The sequence below is a fragment of the Oncorhynchus gorbuscha genome, linkage group LG03, assembly GCF_021184085.1.
Source record: "Oncorhynchus gorbuscha isolate QuinsamMale2020 ecotype Even-year linkage group LG03, OgorEven_v1.0, whole genome shotgun sequence".
Classification (NCBI taxonomy): domain Eukaryota; kingdom Metazoa; phylum Chordata; class Actinopteri; order Salmoniformes; family Salmonidae; genus Oncorhynchus; species Oncorhynchus gorbuscha.
This window is the reverse complement of record NC_060175.1, coordinates 33349594-33366597: the sequence shown is the minus strand read 5'-3', so window position 1 is coordinate 33366597 and position 17004 is coordinate 33349594. Positions and strand designations below refer to the sequence as shown.

Genomic DNA, 17004 nt, shown 5'->3' with positions numbered 1-17004 from the left:
TAAATTGATCATTAGTAACTTTAAACAATGCCACTTTAAAAATGTTGTTAACATATCATACATTACTCATCTTATATGTATATACTGTACCTTATACCATCTATTGCACCATGCTTGTTCCTCCCTTTTAGATTTGTGTCTATTAGGTAGTTGTTGAGGTTATTGTTAGAATACTTGTTAGATATTACTGCACTGTCAGAACTAGAAGCACAAGCATTTCGCTACACCCGCATTAACATACCTTAAGGGAACATTTTGACATTCGCCATATGGTTAGTGAGAAAGTCCATATTACAAATGTACGGTCCCTTACCAGATGTCCGAAAACGTTTGTAAAATTTGCGGACGGCGTCGGGCCGTGCGGCAGGGCCGGATCTACCGGGAAATCAAACGAACTCTCTCGGACATTCGGTTTCGGTTTTATAAAATAATCTAATTTTGGTCATTTTTCCGCTGTCCTGATAAATCCCACAAGAGGGCGAATGGAATCACATGGCAAATGTACAAAACATCACGAATCACGACGTGGCCTTATCTCCAAAACGGAAAAGACGAAACTTGGTGAGTGTAGGTTTGGCATAATGGGCAGTTGGCCCCGAACAAGATGGCGTCTAGGCCTCAACGGTTTTTAAGTTATGGCCATTTTTCTGGGATTAAAGGTCCAAAATGATAATAGAGCAATAATTTTTCCGGCTTCACGTCAAAGTCAAGGAGCATCCGGTGTCAATAAAAAAGAACCAGCCATTTATCTATCGTCATTTAAGAGAAATCGTACAATGTCAAATTGGTGATGTTCAAAAATATATATATTTTTTAAGCAGTTACAGATCCAGTTGCAGCGTGTTCATACGAATCTTTTTAAAGTGTGCTTCGGAGCTCTGCGAGATTTCTGTGATTTTGCACACCAGTATCTCTACTTGCACATCATCATCTGCATATCTATCACTCCCGTGTTAATTTGTAAATTGTAATTACTTCGCTACTATGGACTATTTATTGCCTTACCTCCTCACACCATTTGCACACACTGTATATCGACTTTTTCTATTGTGTTATTGACTGTACGTTTGTTTATTCCATGTGTAACTCTGTGTTGTTGTTTTTGTCACAGGTCGCAGTTGTGAATGCTCTCGACGGTGCATTGGCCTACCTGGTTAAATAAAGGTAAAATAAAAAAGTTTGCTGATGACACAACAGTAGCAGGCCTGATCACCGACAACGATGAGACAGCCTATAAGGAAGAGGTCAGAGACCTGGCAGTGTTGTGCCAGGACAACAACTGCTCCCTCAATGTGAGCAAGACAAAGGAGCTGATCGTGGACTACAGGAAAAGCGGTACAAACAGGCCCCCACTGACTGGGCTGTAATGGAGTGGGTTGAGAGTTTCAAGTTCCTTGGTGTCCACATCACCAACAAACTATTATGGTCCAAACACACCAAGACAGTCGTGAAGAGGGCACGACAACACCTTTTCCCCCTCAGGAGACTGAAAAGATTTGGCATGGTCCTCAGATCCTCAAAAAGTTATACAGCTGCACCAGAGAGCATCTTGACCAGTTGCATCACCGCCTGGTATGGCAACTGCTCGGCATCTGACCATAAGGCGCTACAGAGGGTAGCGCGTGCGGCCCAGTACATCACTGGGGCCAAGCTTCCTGCCATCCAGGATCAATATACTAGGCGGTGTCAGAGGAAAGACCAAATCATTGTCAGAGACGCCAGTTGCCCAAGTCAGACTGTTTTCTCTGCTTCTACCCCCAAGCCATAAGACTGCTGAACAATTAATCAAATGGCCACTGGACTATTTACATTGACCCCCCCTCCATTTGTTTTGTACACTGATGCTACTCACTGTTTATTATCTATGCATAGTCACTTCACCCCTATGTACAAATTACCTCGACTAACCTGTACCCCCGCACATTGACTTGGTACCGGTACCCCCTGTATATAGCCTCGTATAGTTATTTTATTGTGGTACTTTTAATTATTTTTTGCTTGAGTTTTTTTGGTAAATATTTTCTTAGCTTTTTCTTGAACTGCACTGTTGGTTAAGGGCTTGTAAGTAAACATTTCATGGTAAGGTCTAGTTGTATTCGGCACACATATAAAGTTTGATTTGATTTGAAAATAGTAAAAATAAAAGAAAAACCCTTGAATGAGTAGGTGTGTACAAACTTGACTGGTACTGTGTATACATTTCTTTAGGAACTCAATCGGGGTGTCAACTTACTGTTGAGAGCCAGAATAGTAGAATACACAAGGTACAATTTACAAATTTGGTGGCGCACCAGCAGTTTTTATCTTGTTATGTCAGTCAATCAATTAGCCCATGTCAGCTGACGTTTTTTAGATTGGTAAATCTACAAGTCTAGCCAGCCATCTAAACTTGTAGTAACCATGGTTGATTTCCCGACCATTGGACCCCCATTGATTTTGTTAGTCACGCTCACTCAGATCTCATCTTAAAAACCACAAATAAAATCTCTGTCCTATGGCAAAATGTGTACAATTGCAGGAAATGTTTTGTTGTTGTTGTTCTCCTAAATTCTCTGCGTCCAATGGCAAAATGTGTAGAATTGCAGCAAATTTGCATTAAAATGCACAATTTTCTCTATGCCCCATGGCAAAATGTGTAGAATTGCAGGAAATTAACTCGCACATGTTTCCTCTGTGCTGTTAAGTGTGGGACCCCCAAAATGTTTTGCCCTAAATTCCACTTTGGTTCCCCAAAAGGCTAGGGCGACCTCTGACTGCTATGTGTACATAGCCCACTAACTACCTCATCCCCATATTGTTATTTTGTTTTTTGCTACTTTGCACCCCAGTATCTCTACTTGCACAATCTTTCACTTCAGTGTTTAATTGTAAATGAGAACTTAATCTCAAGTGTAGCAGTTTGGTAGTGGAAAAAGCATTAATCTGTGTCAAGTCAAGCGAGACAGCTGTCTTGGCAGATGCCTCAATAATTTCACAAGGAGATCTACAATTACCTGCTATTGGTCATTTCCCTGCATCAGCTAACTCCAAATGACAAAACCCCAGCAGTGAACTGAGCAGAAGAATGCATTTCTCCAACAGTGGCAACATGGCAGGAGCTGACATGGGTGATAATTATGATGAACATCAGGAGTGTGTTTGGTGTCAAGGTTTTGTTTTTAACTTTGTCTGAAGAGCAGAGTCACTTACTCATAGCATCTGCCAGCGAAGATGTCGGAGACGGAGCTGAAAAAACAGAGAGGAGAACATACCATTTATAAACTTCTCAGAGCATCAGTCAATCATCCCAGCAAGGCATCACCTCATTGGAACAGCAGTGCAGCAGCATCCGATAGCAATGCAGTACAAAAGTAACACACAGACAGAGAGAAAGAGAGAAGAGAGAGCGAGAGAGTCATTGGCACCAATACCAACAGGCTATGAATAGGACTATAACACTCTTGAATCTGTCACTGATGTCCATGGGCTTTCACTTCTCTTAGCTCAGCATTTATCACACATACAGCCTTCCACAGGGAAAACGTTGCTAAACAAGTCATGCCGCTGAAGGACATGGTGACTCGGAGCTCTGGGTCTGGGAAAGAAAGGGCCTAAGCTGTAGGATTTATACCAGTCAGGGTTCTTGGCTGACTGAACCTGGGGGATGATATGGGATTCAGAGATCAGCATGCGGCACACAAACAAGATAAAAGGTCAACCCAGCTTTCAGGAAATGTTGGATCGTAAGCAAACAAGAGGAAAGTTTAGATACAAAATATATTTTTCTGATCATTGCTTGACAACCATTTTCAGGTCTTGACATAGATTTAAGTTAAAACTTGGCCACTCAGGAACATTGTCTTCTTGGTAAGCAACCCCAGTGTATATTCGGCATTGTGTTTTAGGTTATTATTTTTTGTATTCATTTTACCTTTATTTTACTAGGCAAGTCAGTTAAGAACAAATTCTTATTTTCAATGACGGCCTAGGAACAGTGGGTTAACTGCCTGTTCAGGGGCAGAACGACAGGGGATTTGAATTTGCAACCTTTCGGTTTCTAGTCCAATGCTCTAACCACTAGGCTACCCTGCCGCCTTGTCCTGCTGAAAAATTAATTTATTTCCCAGTGTCTGGTGGAAAGCAGACAAACAGTTTTTCCTCTAAGATTTTGCCTGTGCTTAGATCCATTCCATTTATTTTTTATCCTGAAAAACTCGCAAGTCCTTAACCATTATAAGCATACCTTTAACATGATGCAGCCACCACCATGCTTGACAATATGGAGAGTGGTCCTCAGTAACGTGCTGTATTGGGTTTTCACCAACCATAACACTTTGTATTCAGAACAAAAAGTGAATTGCTTTGCCACATTTTTTGCAGTATTACTTTAGTGCCTTGTTGCAAACAGGATGCATGTTATTCTGTATAGGCTTCCTTCTTTTCACTCTGTCAATTCAGTTACTAATTGGGGAGTAACTACAATGTTGTTGATCCATCCACTAAACTCTAACTGTTTTAAGGTCACCATTGGCCTCAGAGAAATCCCCGAACAGTTTCCTGAGTTAGGAAGCACTCCTACATCTTTGTAGTGACTGGGTGTATTGATATACCATCCAAAGTGTAATTAATTATGCTCAAACGGATTTTTAATGTCTACTTTTTTTTACCCATCTACCAGCTGGTGCCCTACTTTCCAAGGTATTGGAAAACCTCCCTGGTCTTTGTGGTTGAATCTGTGGTTGAAATTCAGTGCTTGACTGAGGTACCTTGCAGATAATTGTATGTAAGAGGTACAGAGATGAGGTAGTCACTCAAAAATCATGTTAAACACTATTATTGCACACAGAGTGAGTCCATGCAACTTATTATGTGACTTGTTAAGCACATTTGTACTCCTGAACTTATTTAGGCTTTCCATAACAAAGGGGTTGAATACTTATTGACTGAAGACATTTAAGCTTTTCATTTTAAGGAGTCGCTAGAGCGTGATGGGACAAGCACATCTCTGGAGAGACCTGAAAATAGTAGTGCAGTGACGCTGTGCAGTGACGCTCCCCATCCAACCTAAAATAAAATGTGCAGTATCGTCACACAACACAATGCCACAGATGTCTCAAGTTGAGGGAACGTGCACTTGGCATGCTAACCGCAGGAATGTCCACCAGAGCTGTTGCCAGATATTTGAATGTTCATTTTCCTACCATAAGCCACATCCAATGTCATTTTAGAGAATTTGGCAGTACGTTCAATCGGCCTCATAACCGCAGACCACATGTAATCATACCAGCCCAGATCCTCCACTTCCAGCTACTTCATCTATGGGATAGTCTGAGACCAGCCACCCGTTTAGCTGATGAAACTGTGGGTTTGCATAATCGAAGAACTGACCTGACCTGACTGCAGCACAACTTTGTAACCGACTCCAGTGGGCAAATGCTCTCCTTCGATGGTCCTGGCACGCTGGAGAAGTGTGCTCTTCACAGATGAATACCAGTTCCAACTGTACTGGGGATTTTTTTTATATATTTTTTTATTTCACCTTTATTTAACCAGGTAGGCAAGTTGAGAACAAGTTCTCATTTACAACTGCGACCTGGCCAAGATAAAGCATAGCAGTGTGAACAGACAACACAGAGTTACACATGGAATAAACAATTAACAAGTCAATAACACAGTAGAAAAATGGGCAGTCTATATACAATGTGTGCAAAAGGCATGAGGAGGTAGGCGAATAATACAATTTTGCAGATTAACACTGGAGTGATAAATGATCAGATGGTCATGTACAGGTAGAGATATTGGTGTGCAAAAGAGCAGAAAAATAAATAAATAAAAACAGTATAAAAACAGTATGGGAATGAGGTAGGTGAAAATGGGTGGGCTATTTTCCTATAGACTATGTACAGCTGCAGCGATCGGTTAGCTGCTCGGATAGCTGATGTTTGAAGTTGGTGAGGGAGATAAGTCTCCAACTTCAGCGATTTTTGCAATTCGTTCCAGTCACAGGCAGCAGAGTACTGGAACGAAAGGCGGCCAAATGATGTGTTGGCTTTAGGGATGATCAGTGAGATACACCTGCTGGAGCGCGTGCTACGGATGGGTGTTGCCATCGTGACCAGTGAACTGAGATAAGGCGGAGCTTTACCTAGCATGGACTTGTAGATGACCTGGAGCCAGTGGGTCTGGCGACGAATATGTAGTGAGGGCCAGCCGACTAGAGCATACAAGTTGCAGTGGTGGGTGGTATAAGGTGCTTTAGTGACAAAACGGATGGCACTGTGATAGACTGCATCCAGTTTGCTGAGTAGAGTGTTGGAAGCCATTTTGTAGATGACATCGCCGAAGTCGAGGATCGGTAGGATAGTCAGTTTTACTAGGGTAAGCTTGGCAGCGTGAGTGAAGGAGGCTTTGTTGCGGAATAGAAAGCCGACTCTTGATTTGATTTTCGATTGGAGATGTTTGATGTGGGTCTGGAAGGAGAGTTTGCAGTCTAGCCAGACACCTAGGTACTTATAGATGTCCACATATTCAAGGTCGGAACCATCCAGTGTGGTGATGCTAGTCGGGCATGCGGGTGCAGGCAGCGATCGGTTGAAAAGCATGCATTTGGTTTTAATCGCGTTTAAGAGCAGTTGGAGGCCACGGAAGGAGTGCTGTATGGCATTGAAGCTCGTTTGGAGGTTAGATAGCTCAGTGTCCAATGACGGGCCGAAAGTATATAGAATGGTGTCGTCTGCGTAGAGGTGGATCAGGGAATCGCCCGCAGCAAGAGCAACATCATTGATATATACAGAGAAAAGAGTCGGCCCGAGAATTGAACCCTGTGGCACCCCCATAGAGACTGCCAGAGGACCGGACAGCATGCCCTCCGATTTGACACACTGAACTCTGTCTGCAAAGTAATTGGTGAACCAGGCAAGGCAGTCATCCAAAAAACCGAGGCTGTTGAGTCTGCCGATAAGAATATGGTGATTGACAGAGTTGAAAGCCTTGGCGAGGTCGATGAAGACGGCTGCACAGTACTGTCTTTTATCGATGGCGGTTATGATATCGTTTAGTACCTTGAGTGTGGCTGAGGTGCACCCGTGACCGGCTCAGAAACCAGATTGCACAGCGGAGAAGGTACGGTGGGATTCGAGATGGTCAGTGACCTGTTTGTTGACTTGGCTTTCGAAGACCTTAGATAGGCAGGGCAGGATGGATATAGGTCTGTAACAGTTTGGGTCCAGGGTGTCTCCCCTTTGAAGAGGGGGATGACAGCGGCAGCTTTCAATCCTTGGGGATCTCAGACGATATGAAAGAGAGGTTGAACAGGCTGGTAATAGGGGTTGCGACAATGGCGGCAGATAGTTTCAGAAATAGCGGGTCCAGATTGTCAAGCCCAGCTGATTTGTACGGGTCCAGGTTTTGCAGCTCTTTCAGAACATCTGCTATCTGGATTTGGTTAAAGGAGAACCTGGAGAGGCTTGGGTGAGGAGCTACGGGGGGGGCGGAGCTGTTGGCCGAGGTTGGAGTAGCCAGGCGGAAGGCATGGCCAGCCGTTGAGAAGTGCTTATTGAAGTTTTCGATAATCATGGATTTATCGGTAGAGACCGTGTTTCCTAGCCTCAGTGCAGTGGGCAGCTGGGAGGAGGTGCTCTTTTCTCCATGGACTTCACAGTGTCCCAGAACTTTTTGGAGTTGGAGCTACAGGATGCAAACTTCTGCCTGAAGAAGCTGGCCTTAGCTTTCCTGACTGACTGACTGTGTGTATTGGTTCCTGACTTCCCTGAACAGTTGCATATCAGGGGGCTATTCGATGCTATTGCAGTCTGCCACAGGATGTTTTTGTGCTGGTCGAGGGCAGTCAGGTCTGGAGTGAACCAAGGGCTGTATCTGTTCTTGGTTCTGTATTTTTTGAACGGAGCATGCTTATCTAAAATGGTGAGGAAATGGTGAGGAAGTTACTTTTAAAGAATGACCATGCATCCTCAACTGACGGGATGAGGTCAATGTCCTTCCAGGATACCCGGGCCAGGTCGATTAGAAAGGCCTGCTCACAGAAGTGTTTTAGGGAGCGTTTGACAGTGATGAGGGGTGGTCGTTTGACTGCGGCTCCGTGGCGGATACAGGCGATGAGGCAGTGATCGCTGAGATCCTGGTTGAAGACAGTAGAGGTATATTTGGAGGGCCAGTTGGTCAGGATGACGTCTATGAGGGTGCCCTTGTTTACAGAGTTAGGGTTGTACCTGGTGGGTTCCTTGATGATTTGAGTGAGATTGAGGGCATCTAGCTTAGATTGTAGGACTGCCGGGGTGTTAAGCATATCCCAGTTTAGGTCACCTAACAGAACGAACTCTGAAGCTAGATGGGGGGCGATCAATTCACAAATGGTGTCCAGGGCACAGCTGGGAGCTGAGGGGGGTCGGTAGCAGGCGGCAACAGTGAGAGACTTGTTTCTGGAGAGAGTAATTTTCAAAATTAGTAGTTCAAACTGTTTGGGTATGGACCTGGAAAGTATGACATTACTTTGCAGGCCATCTCTGCAGTAGACTGCGACTCCGCCCCCTTTGGCAGTTCTATCTTGACGGAAGATGTTATAGTTGGGTATGGAAATCTCTGAATGTTTGGTGGCCTTCCTGAGCCAGGATTCAGACACGGCAAGGACATCAGGGTTAGCAGAGTGTGCTAAAGCAGTGAGTAAAACAAACTTAGGGAGGAGGCTTCTGATGTTGACATGCATAAAACCAAGACTTTTTCGATCACAGAAGTCAACAAATGAGGGTACCTGGGGACATGCGGGGCCTGGGTTTACCTCCACATCACCCGCGGAACAGAGAAGGAGTAGTATGAGGGTGCGGCTAAAGGCTATCAAAACTGGTCGCCTAGAGCGTTGGGGGCAGAGGATAAGAGGAGCAGGTTTCTGGGCATGGTAGAATATATTCAGGGCATAATGCGCAGACAGGGGTATGGTGGGGTGCGGGTACAGCGGAGGTAAGCCCAGGCACTGGGTGATGATGAGAGAGGTTGTATCTCTGGACATGCTGGTTGTAATGGGTGATGTCACCGCATGTGTGGGGGGTGGGACAAGGGAGGTAACAGGGGTATGCAGAGTGAATCTAGGGGCTCCATTGTGAACTAAAACAATGATAACTAACCTGAACAACAGTATACAAGGCATATTGACATTTGAGAGACATACAGCGAGGCATACAGTAGTCACAGGTGTTGAATTGAGAAAGCTAGCTAAAAACAGTGGGCGAGGCTAATCAGCTAGCACAACAAACAGCAGGTAAAATGGCGTTGACTAGGCAACTGGGCCGACAGATAAACAAGCAGAATGGAGTACCGTGATTAATGGGCAGTCCAGCGTGCGTCAGCTATGTAGCCAAGAGATCAGTGTCCAGGGGGCAGCGGTGGATGGGGCAGGGGGCTGGGCTGGCGAGTGTTATCCAGGTTTTTTTAAAAGTAACAATGACTAAATAGCTTGTAGCTAGTTAGCTGGTTAGCGTCTGGAGGTTCTTGAGTGTGTCATAAAAATAAAATAAAATTAAAAGTAACAGCGATTCCGTACCACAGTGGGTGAGGCAGGTTTCCGGAAGGTATAAACAAAATAAAAATCAAAAAGAAAGTAAATGGGTTCAGAGTGTTTGGGATGCGGTGATTCAGATGGTTAGCAGGCCTGTGCTAACAAGCTAACAGTTCGTAGGTCCGGGCTAGACAAGCTAGCCGTTAGCAGGCCGAATTAGCAAGCAGGGAGATAGCGAGGGCTAGAGAGTTAACCTTTGGGGGGACGTCGCGATGGGGCGAGTCTGTTTATTCCTCTTCATGCGGTGACATCGACAGACCGGTCGTGGGCCCGGGTAATTGTAGCCCAGGAGTATGCTACAGGTGCTCTAGTACGCTAGGTGAGCTGGAGACACAGCGTTTCAGAAAGCTCGCGGGCCTTGGCCGGCAGATGGATCTTTGGCGATGTCACAACGAAAAAGCCTGTTGAAACCACCTCGGACGATTATGTCGGCGGACCAGTCGTGATGGATCGGCGGGGCTCCGTGTCGGCAGTAAAGGGTCCAGGCCAATTGGCAAAAAGAGGTATTGTTGGACCTCTTCGGCTAGTCGGGAGATGGGCTTAGCTCGAGGCTAGCTCAAGGCTAATTGGTGCTTGTTTTGGGACAGAGACGTTAGCCAGGCGTAGCCACTCGGATTGCAGCTAGCTAGTTGCGATGATCCGGTGTAAAGGTTCAGAGCTTGCGGTAGGAATCCGGAGAAAAAGCAGTCTGATATGCTCTGGGTTGATGTCGCGCTGGTGTCCTAGTTAGCTTTGAAGACCGCTAGCAATGGCTAACTGAGTACTAGCTAGTAGCTAGTTAGCTGGCTAGCTTCTGACGGGGGTTCCGGTTCTAAAGTAAAGTATAGAAAAAGCAGATCCGTACCACATTGGGTGATGCGGGTTGCAGGAGAGTATATTCAGCTCTAGTTGGAAAGTGAGATTAAAATATGTACGAAATATATACAGAAAAAAAACGAAGAAAACTATATTTACACTAGACAGGACAAGACTAAACACACGTCCGACTGCTACGCCATCTTGGAGAAGACATGTACGACAGTGTGTTCCAGTTTCCACCAATATCCAGCTACTTTGCACAACCATTGAAGAGAAGTGGGACAACATTCCACTGGACACAATCAACAGCCTGATCAACTCTATGAAAAAAAGGAGATGTGTCAAGCTGCCTGTGGCAAATGGTGGTCACACCTGATACTGACTGGTTCTCTGATCCATGCCCCTACCTTTTTTTAAGGTATATGTGACCAACATGTGCATATCTGTATTCCCAGTCATGTGAAATCCATAGATTAGGGTCAAATACATTTATTTAAGTTTACTTGGCATTATCTTAACACCCCTGTAGGATCAAGCAGCAATTCATCAGGCCTATGCAGAGTGCCTTAGGGCAGACTATTTGACCGGCTGCTATTGTTGGTTTGTGTAGCTCATGACCATTTCCGATGGCAATTATCCCCAATTGAGTCCCTCTCTGGAGAAGGCCAGTGGCCTTTTAGCTTTATTGGATGGTCTTACATCTGCTGATCAGACGTTACAGGGTGCAGTGCTGACTAGCTGCAGCGGCCCCCAGCTCAGACAGGGAATGTTTCTTTTCTCTGCTTAAAAGACCAGCTCCAGTCAACGGTAGTAAATAGCAAGAGGCTTGGGCAATATGGAGCCTAAACAGTTATATAAGGCAGCTGTTAGTCAAAGTGAAACACCACAGCTGCATAGAACAATTAAAGCAGCAGTATTAAAAGGGAGAATAATCACTGTAGAACATTTCTGCCACAATCCAATAAGATGTCCATTTTGTTGGTCTGCTTTACTCATTACTCTCCACAGACAACTCAACGTTTGCCACTTATGGCAAAGGGGAAGGTGTGTGGGCGCACATGCGTGTCTCTTGCAATTGTGTGTGGAAAAATCTAATTAAACGATACTAAATAAAGCTAGTTGTCAAAGCTAGGACAATACAAGAAAGTAATGCAAATGCAATCTGTTCCAGGGTGTACCTAAGTGGATGTAGATGAGATTTCTTTATACTAAAACATTGCACTGTTCATCTCTATGAGGTGACTCCTATATACCATACACTCTCCAGCTCAGACAGACGGAGACCAATGATAGATGAGATGGCTAAACTGGAAGGAGCAGGTCTTAGCCTACTGTTTAGGCTTATTCAGTGTTGGGAAATCTCACTAGAACCCAGAGTTTTCCATTAGCACCGGCTAACGACTCATCAGCCGGTTACAGACTAATTTTCAGACGGATACCTTTTCCACTTCATAATAACGAGGTTACTTTTCATTTAAAAGCCCTCTCACACTAGAATGAACTATATGCACATTCTAGCAATTGATAGGATAGGTGCCTGTCAGTCACAAAGCGAGCGATAACAGGGAAACACAGTCTGCTGTCTGGCTCGCCTCCTGGTACAATGTGTGCGCACCGTGGTTGTTTGCAGTCAAATTTCTTTAAAGAGAGATGCTCGTGAATTTGCACGTCCCATGTAATGTAAGTGGTAACGATGTGTTGAAATACATGATTTAATTATTGTTTTCTGGCACATTCACTTATTTTCTTTTGCGTGTTTCACATAGCCAGCCACACAGAGTCGTGGCGCATAAGTAGGCTATTTACTATGCTTTGATTGGCAACTGAACAGCAAGTGTTGACTAGTTTATAAAAGGGGTCAAACGGTCTGAATAAAGTCGATCTCCAATATCCCTTTTCCATTCATAAATCATGCAACGTGGTTATATGTCCATAGTATCGCATCGGGACAAATAAACCAAAGGATTTCATAAGTTTCTTTTCCTAGGATGTCGGGGCTTGCCACTAAAGTGAGTGACTTATTTGTCAGTGTAGCCGACCGAATCGCATCGGTGAGAGAGTCGTTCAGTTGGTTCCCTCATTTGCTATGGCTACTTGTAGGCCTAGGCTTTTTGTCAATTATCTGCAGATAAATTATGAAAACATTTGATGAAGATGGTGAATCATCACTGCAGGAACAGAAGGCAATGGAAAGCCTCATTCTGGTCTAAATATCATAATCAGAGCCCTCACAGAATCCAGGCATTAAAATGGAATTCAACAACATAAGAAAAGGTAACAATGTATTAGTTTGCCCAAGTTAATCATAAGACATGAACATAATGCATCAGTGATTTGTATTTCCTGCAACTTCTGAAGAGGCAACAAGAATGCCCCTATCTGTGTGTGCGTCACTTTGTGTAGCCATTAGCGATGATGCTAATGAAAACGTCGGGGAGACGGGAAGGCTTCCCCAAAAACCTTCTCAATTAGCAAGAAAGTAGCCTACGCTTACTTGGCAGAATATCATGATTCTTTCTGTAATACCAGTGGGTATTTGTTTAACAAACTCTGACATTACATGTGTGCTACAAAAACACAGCTAAACAATAGCCTCTTGCTAGCTGCACACTTGAATTGAAGAGTAACTACACCCAAATCTCTACATTTCTCAAATTTTCCCAGACCCCAAAAGTGGTCTCCTGATGTGGTTTAAAGCGGCAAAATGTTACTTTTTGGGTGAACCGACCAAATCCATATAGAAATGTGAGTTTTTGAATTGTCATCATCAAGCCTCACTGAGGCTAGGAAACATTGTCACCACCGATAAATTCGCTATAATTGAGAATTTCAATAAGCATTTCTCTACGGCTGGCCATGCTTTCCATATCATAACCCCTACCCCGGTCAACTGCCCGGCACCCTCCACAGCAACCCGCCAAAGCCCCCACCATTTCTCCTTTACCAAAATCCAGATAGCCGATGTTCTGAAAGAGCTGCAAAATCTGGACCCCTACAAATCAGCCGGGCTAGACAATCTGGACCCTCTCTTTCTAAAATGACCTGCCGAAATTGTTGCAACCCCTATTACTAGCCTGTTCAACCTCTCTTTCATATCGTCTGAGATTCCCAAAGATTGGAAAGCTGTTAACCAGCTCTTCAAAGGGGGTGACAGTCTAGACCCAAACTGCTACAGACCTATATCTATCCTACCCTGTCTTTCTAAGGTCTTCGAAAGCCAAGTTAACAAACAGATTACTGACCATTTTGAATCCCACCGTACCTTCTCCGCTATGCAATCTGGTTTCAGAGCTGGTCATGGGTGCATCTCAGCCACGCTCAAGGTTCTAAATGACATCGTAACCGCCATCGATAAGAGACATTACTGTGCAGCCGTATTCATCGACCTGGCCAAGGCTTTCGACGCTGTCAATCACAACATTCTTATTGGCAGCCTCGACAGCCTTGGTTTCTCAAATGATTGCCTCGCCTGGTTAACCAACTACTTCTCTGATAGAGTTCAGTGTGTCAAATCGGAGTGCATGTTGTCTGGACCTCTGACAGTCCCTATGGGTGTGCCACAGGGTTCAATTCTCGGGCCGACTCTCTTTTCTGTATACATCAATGATGTTGCTCTTGCTGCTGGTGATTCTCTGATCCACCTCTACGCAGACGACACCATTCATAATACTTCTGGCCCCTCCTTGGACACTGTGTTAACTAACCTCCAGACGAGCTTCAATGCCATACAACTCTCCTTCCGTGGCCTCCAACTACTCTTAAACGCAAGTAAAACTAAATGCATGCTTTTCAGTCGATCGCTGCCCGCACCTGCTCGCCCGTCCAGCATCACTACTCTGGACGGCTCTGACTTAGAATACGTGGACAACTACAAATACCTGGGTGTCTGATTAGACTAAACTCTCCTTCCAGACTCACATTAAGCATCTCCAATCCAAAATTAAATCTAGAATCGGCTTCCTATATCGCAACAAAGCATCCTTCACTCATACTTCCAAACATACCCCCGTAAAACTGACCATGTCATCTATAAAATAGCCTCCAACACTCTACTCAACAAACTGGATGCAGTCTATCACAGTGCCATCTGTTTTGCCACCAAAGCCCCATACACTACCCACCATTGCGACCTGTAAGCCCTCGTTGGTTGGCCCTCGCTTCATACTCGTCGCCAAACCCACTGGCTACAGGTTATCTACAAGTCTCTGCTAGGTAAAGCCCCGCCTTATCTCAGCTCACTGGTCACCATAGCAGCACCCACTCGTAGCACGTGCTCCTGCAGGTATATCTCACTGGTCACCCCCAAAGCCAATTCCTCCTTTGGTCGTCTTTCCTTCCAGTTTTCTGCTGCCCATGACTGGAACGAATTGCAAAAATCTCTGAAGCTGGAGACTCACATCTCCCTCACTAGCTTTAAGCACCAGCTGTCAGAGCATTTTACAGATCACTGCACCTGTACTTAGCCTATCTGTAAACAGCCCATCTATCTACCTACCTCATCCCCATTCGGGTATTTATTTATTTATTTTGCTCCTTTGCACCCAAGTATCTCTACCTGCACATTCATCTTCTGCCGATCTGCCATTCCAGTGTTAAATTGCTATATTGTAATTACTTCGCAACCATGACCTATCTACTTCCTTAACTTACCTCATTGCACTCACTGTATATACTATATAGACTTTTTGTTTTCTTTTGTTCTACTGTATTATTGACTATGTTTTGTTTATTCCATGTGAAACTCTGTGTTGTTGTATGTGTCGAATTGCTACGCTTTATCTTGGCCAGGTCGCAGTTGCAAATGAGAACTTGTTCTCAACTTGCCTACCTGGTTAACCTGTTAAGCCTACCCCTGTTTACTGCCCCTTCTGGAGTAATTGGGTACCCATATAAAACAGGATAATTTTTTGTCAAAAGTTGCTAATATATGCATATAAAAAATATTATCAAATAGAAAACACTCTAAAGCTTCTAAAACCGTTTAAATTTTGTCTCTATGTAAAGCAGAAGTCTCAGGGCATGCATTCTCCCAAAGTCTCTCTTGTCATGGAAAAAGTTGGCCCAACTTTGATGTCATCGTATACGCCTTCCCAAACAACTACCGCTCTGGGAACAGTCTGTACGTGTTCAGCGCGAAGCCTGCTTTCAATGGGGCTTCTCATTGTGAGAATCGCGCGCTCACGAGACGTTGAGCGTGCCGAAAGGTCTCGGTCACGCGAAAAAAAAGTGTACGATTATGCGCGCTCTGCTCCGGTGAAGTCTTTTCTTCAGGATCGATTAAAAGACGTGTGTGTTTCGCTTCGTCCTCACAATTGCTGTACACCTTTATAACATGTTAAAGCTTAATTATGAACATAGTTTGACAAGTTTACTCGACATATAATATATATTTGACGTTTTGGTGCACATCCACTTGAATTTTGCCTACATTTCGACCGAAATGTGGCTATTTTGAAAACCGAAAGACGCAGACTTGAAAACTAAACGCTGTTTTGGTAAGTATAATCCCTTCCAGGTCTTTTGATGGAAGAACAGCAAAGGTAAGGGAATATTTATGTGTTAATTTTGGGTTTCTGTCGACTCCAAGATAGAGGAGGCATAATGATACCTTTGGAGCGCCGACTCCTAGTATAGCCTAGTGAACGCAACCTGTAACGTTAAAAATAAATGTAACACAGCGATTGCATTTAGAAGAAGTGTATCTTCCTATACATATGTAAAACATGCATATTTAGTCAAAGTTTATGATGTGTATTCCTTGTTAGCTGACGTTATCTGCCGGAGCTATTTCATTTCTCCTGACATTTTAGTAGCATTTTTTGAACGATGCGTCATTGTAAACAGAGATTTATGGATATATATTGCAGATTATTGAAAAAAAATGAATGTACTGTGTAACATGTTATATTACTGTCATCTGATGAAGATTTCAAAAGGTTAGTGAAATGTTTTTTTTATTTTTTTATCCTGCGTTTGTTGATTGCATATTTTTTCCTACTTGGCTATGCTAAGGAGCTATGTCTGCGGTGGTGGTTTGACATAAATATGTGCCATGTTTTCGCCGTAAAACATTTGAGAAATCTGACTTGTTGCCTGGATTCACAACGAGTGTAGCTTTAATTCAATACCCTGCATGTGTATTTTAATGAACGTTTGAGTTTTAACTAATACGATTAGCATTTAGCGTAGCGCATTTGCATTGCCAGAGCTCTAGATGGGACGCCTGCGTGCCAGGTAGGAGCAAGAGGTTAAATAAAGGTGAAATAAAATAAATAAATACAATTGAAAGCAAGTCTAACAAGTGGTAGATATGTTCTATGTGGGCTATTTCTATGCTTCCAGGTCTTAAGTTTTGTTTTTGCGTCTTTTACTTTCGGTTTTGTACACAAGCGTCAAACAGCTGAACATCAAAAATATTTTTGGTTGTGGAAAATATATTTTACAGCGGTTTAGATGGTACAATCATTCCTTACACTATACTTGCATGTTTTTCTCACATAAACTTAAATTAGGCAAACTATTCATATTTTTGCAACCAGGATTTCTGCACAGTGCACCCGCTGTAGACTTAGAACATCCAATTTTGTTGTAAAAGTGTGATTTTGAGAACGAAAATTGAAACTTGCCCATTTCTCACCACTCAGAATTTCAACCAGATT

General features: G+C 43.8%; 1 protein-coding gene across 2 annotated transcripts in view; it reads right to left on the bottom strand.

Moving 5' to 3' along the window:
- The window catches only part of LOC124031245 (E3 ubiquitin-protein ligase RAD18-like), a 106877-nt gene that overhangs the window by 17480 nt on the left and 72393 nt on the right, over positions 1 to 17004 (bottom strand). Inside the window, exon 12 of one of the 2 annotated variants that reach the window (XM_046342297.1) lies at positions 3190 to 3225. The exons of the other annotated variant lie outside the window; for it this stretch is intronic. Within the exon in view, the coding sequence (XP_046198253.1) occupies positions 3190 to 3225 (36 nt within the window). The remainder of the gene's footprint in view (positions 1 to 3189; positions 3226 to 17004) is intronic. 2 annotated transcript variants of the gene reach the window in all.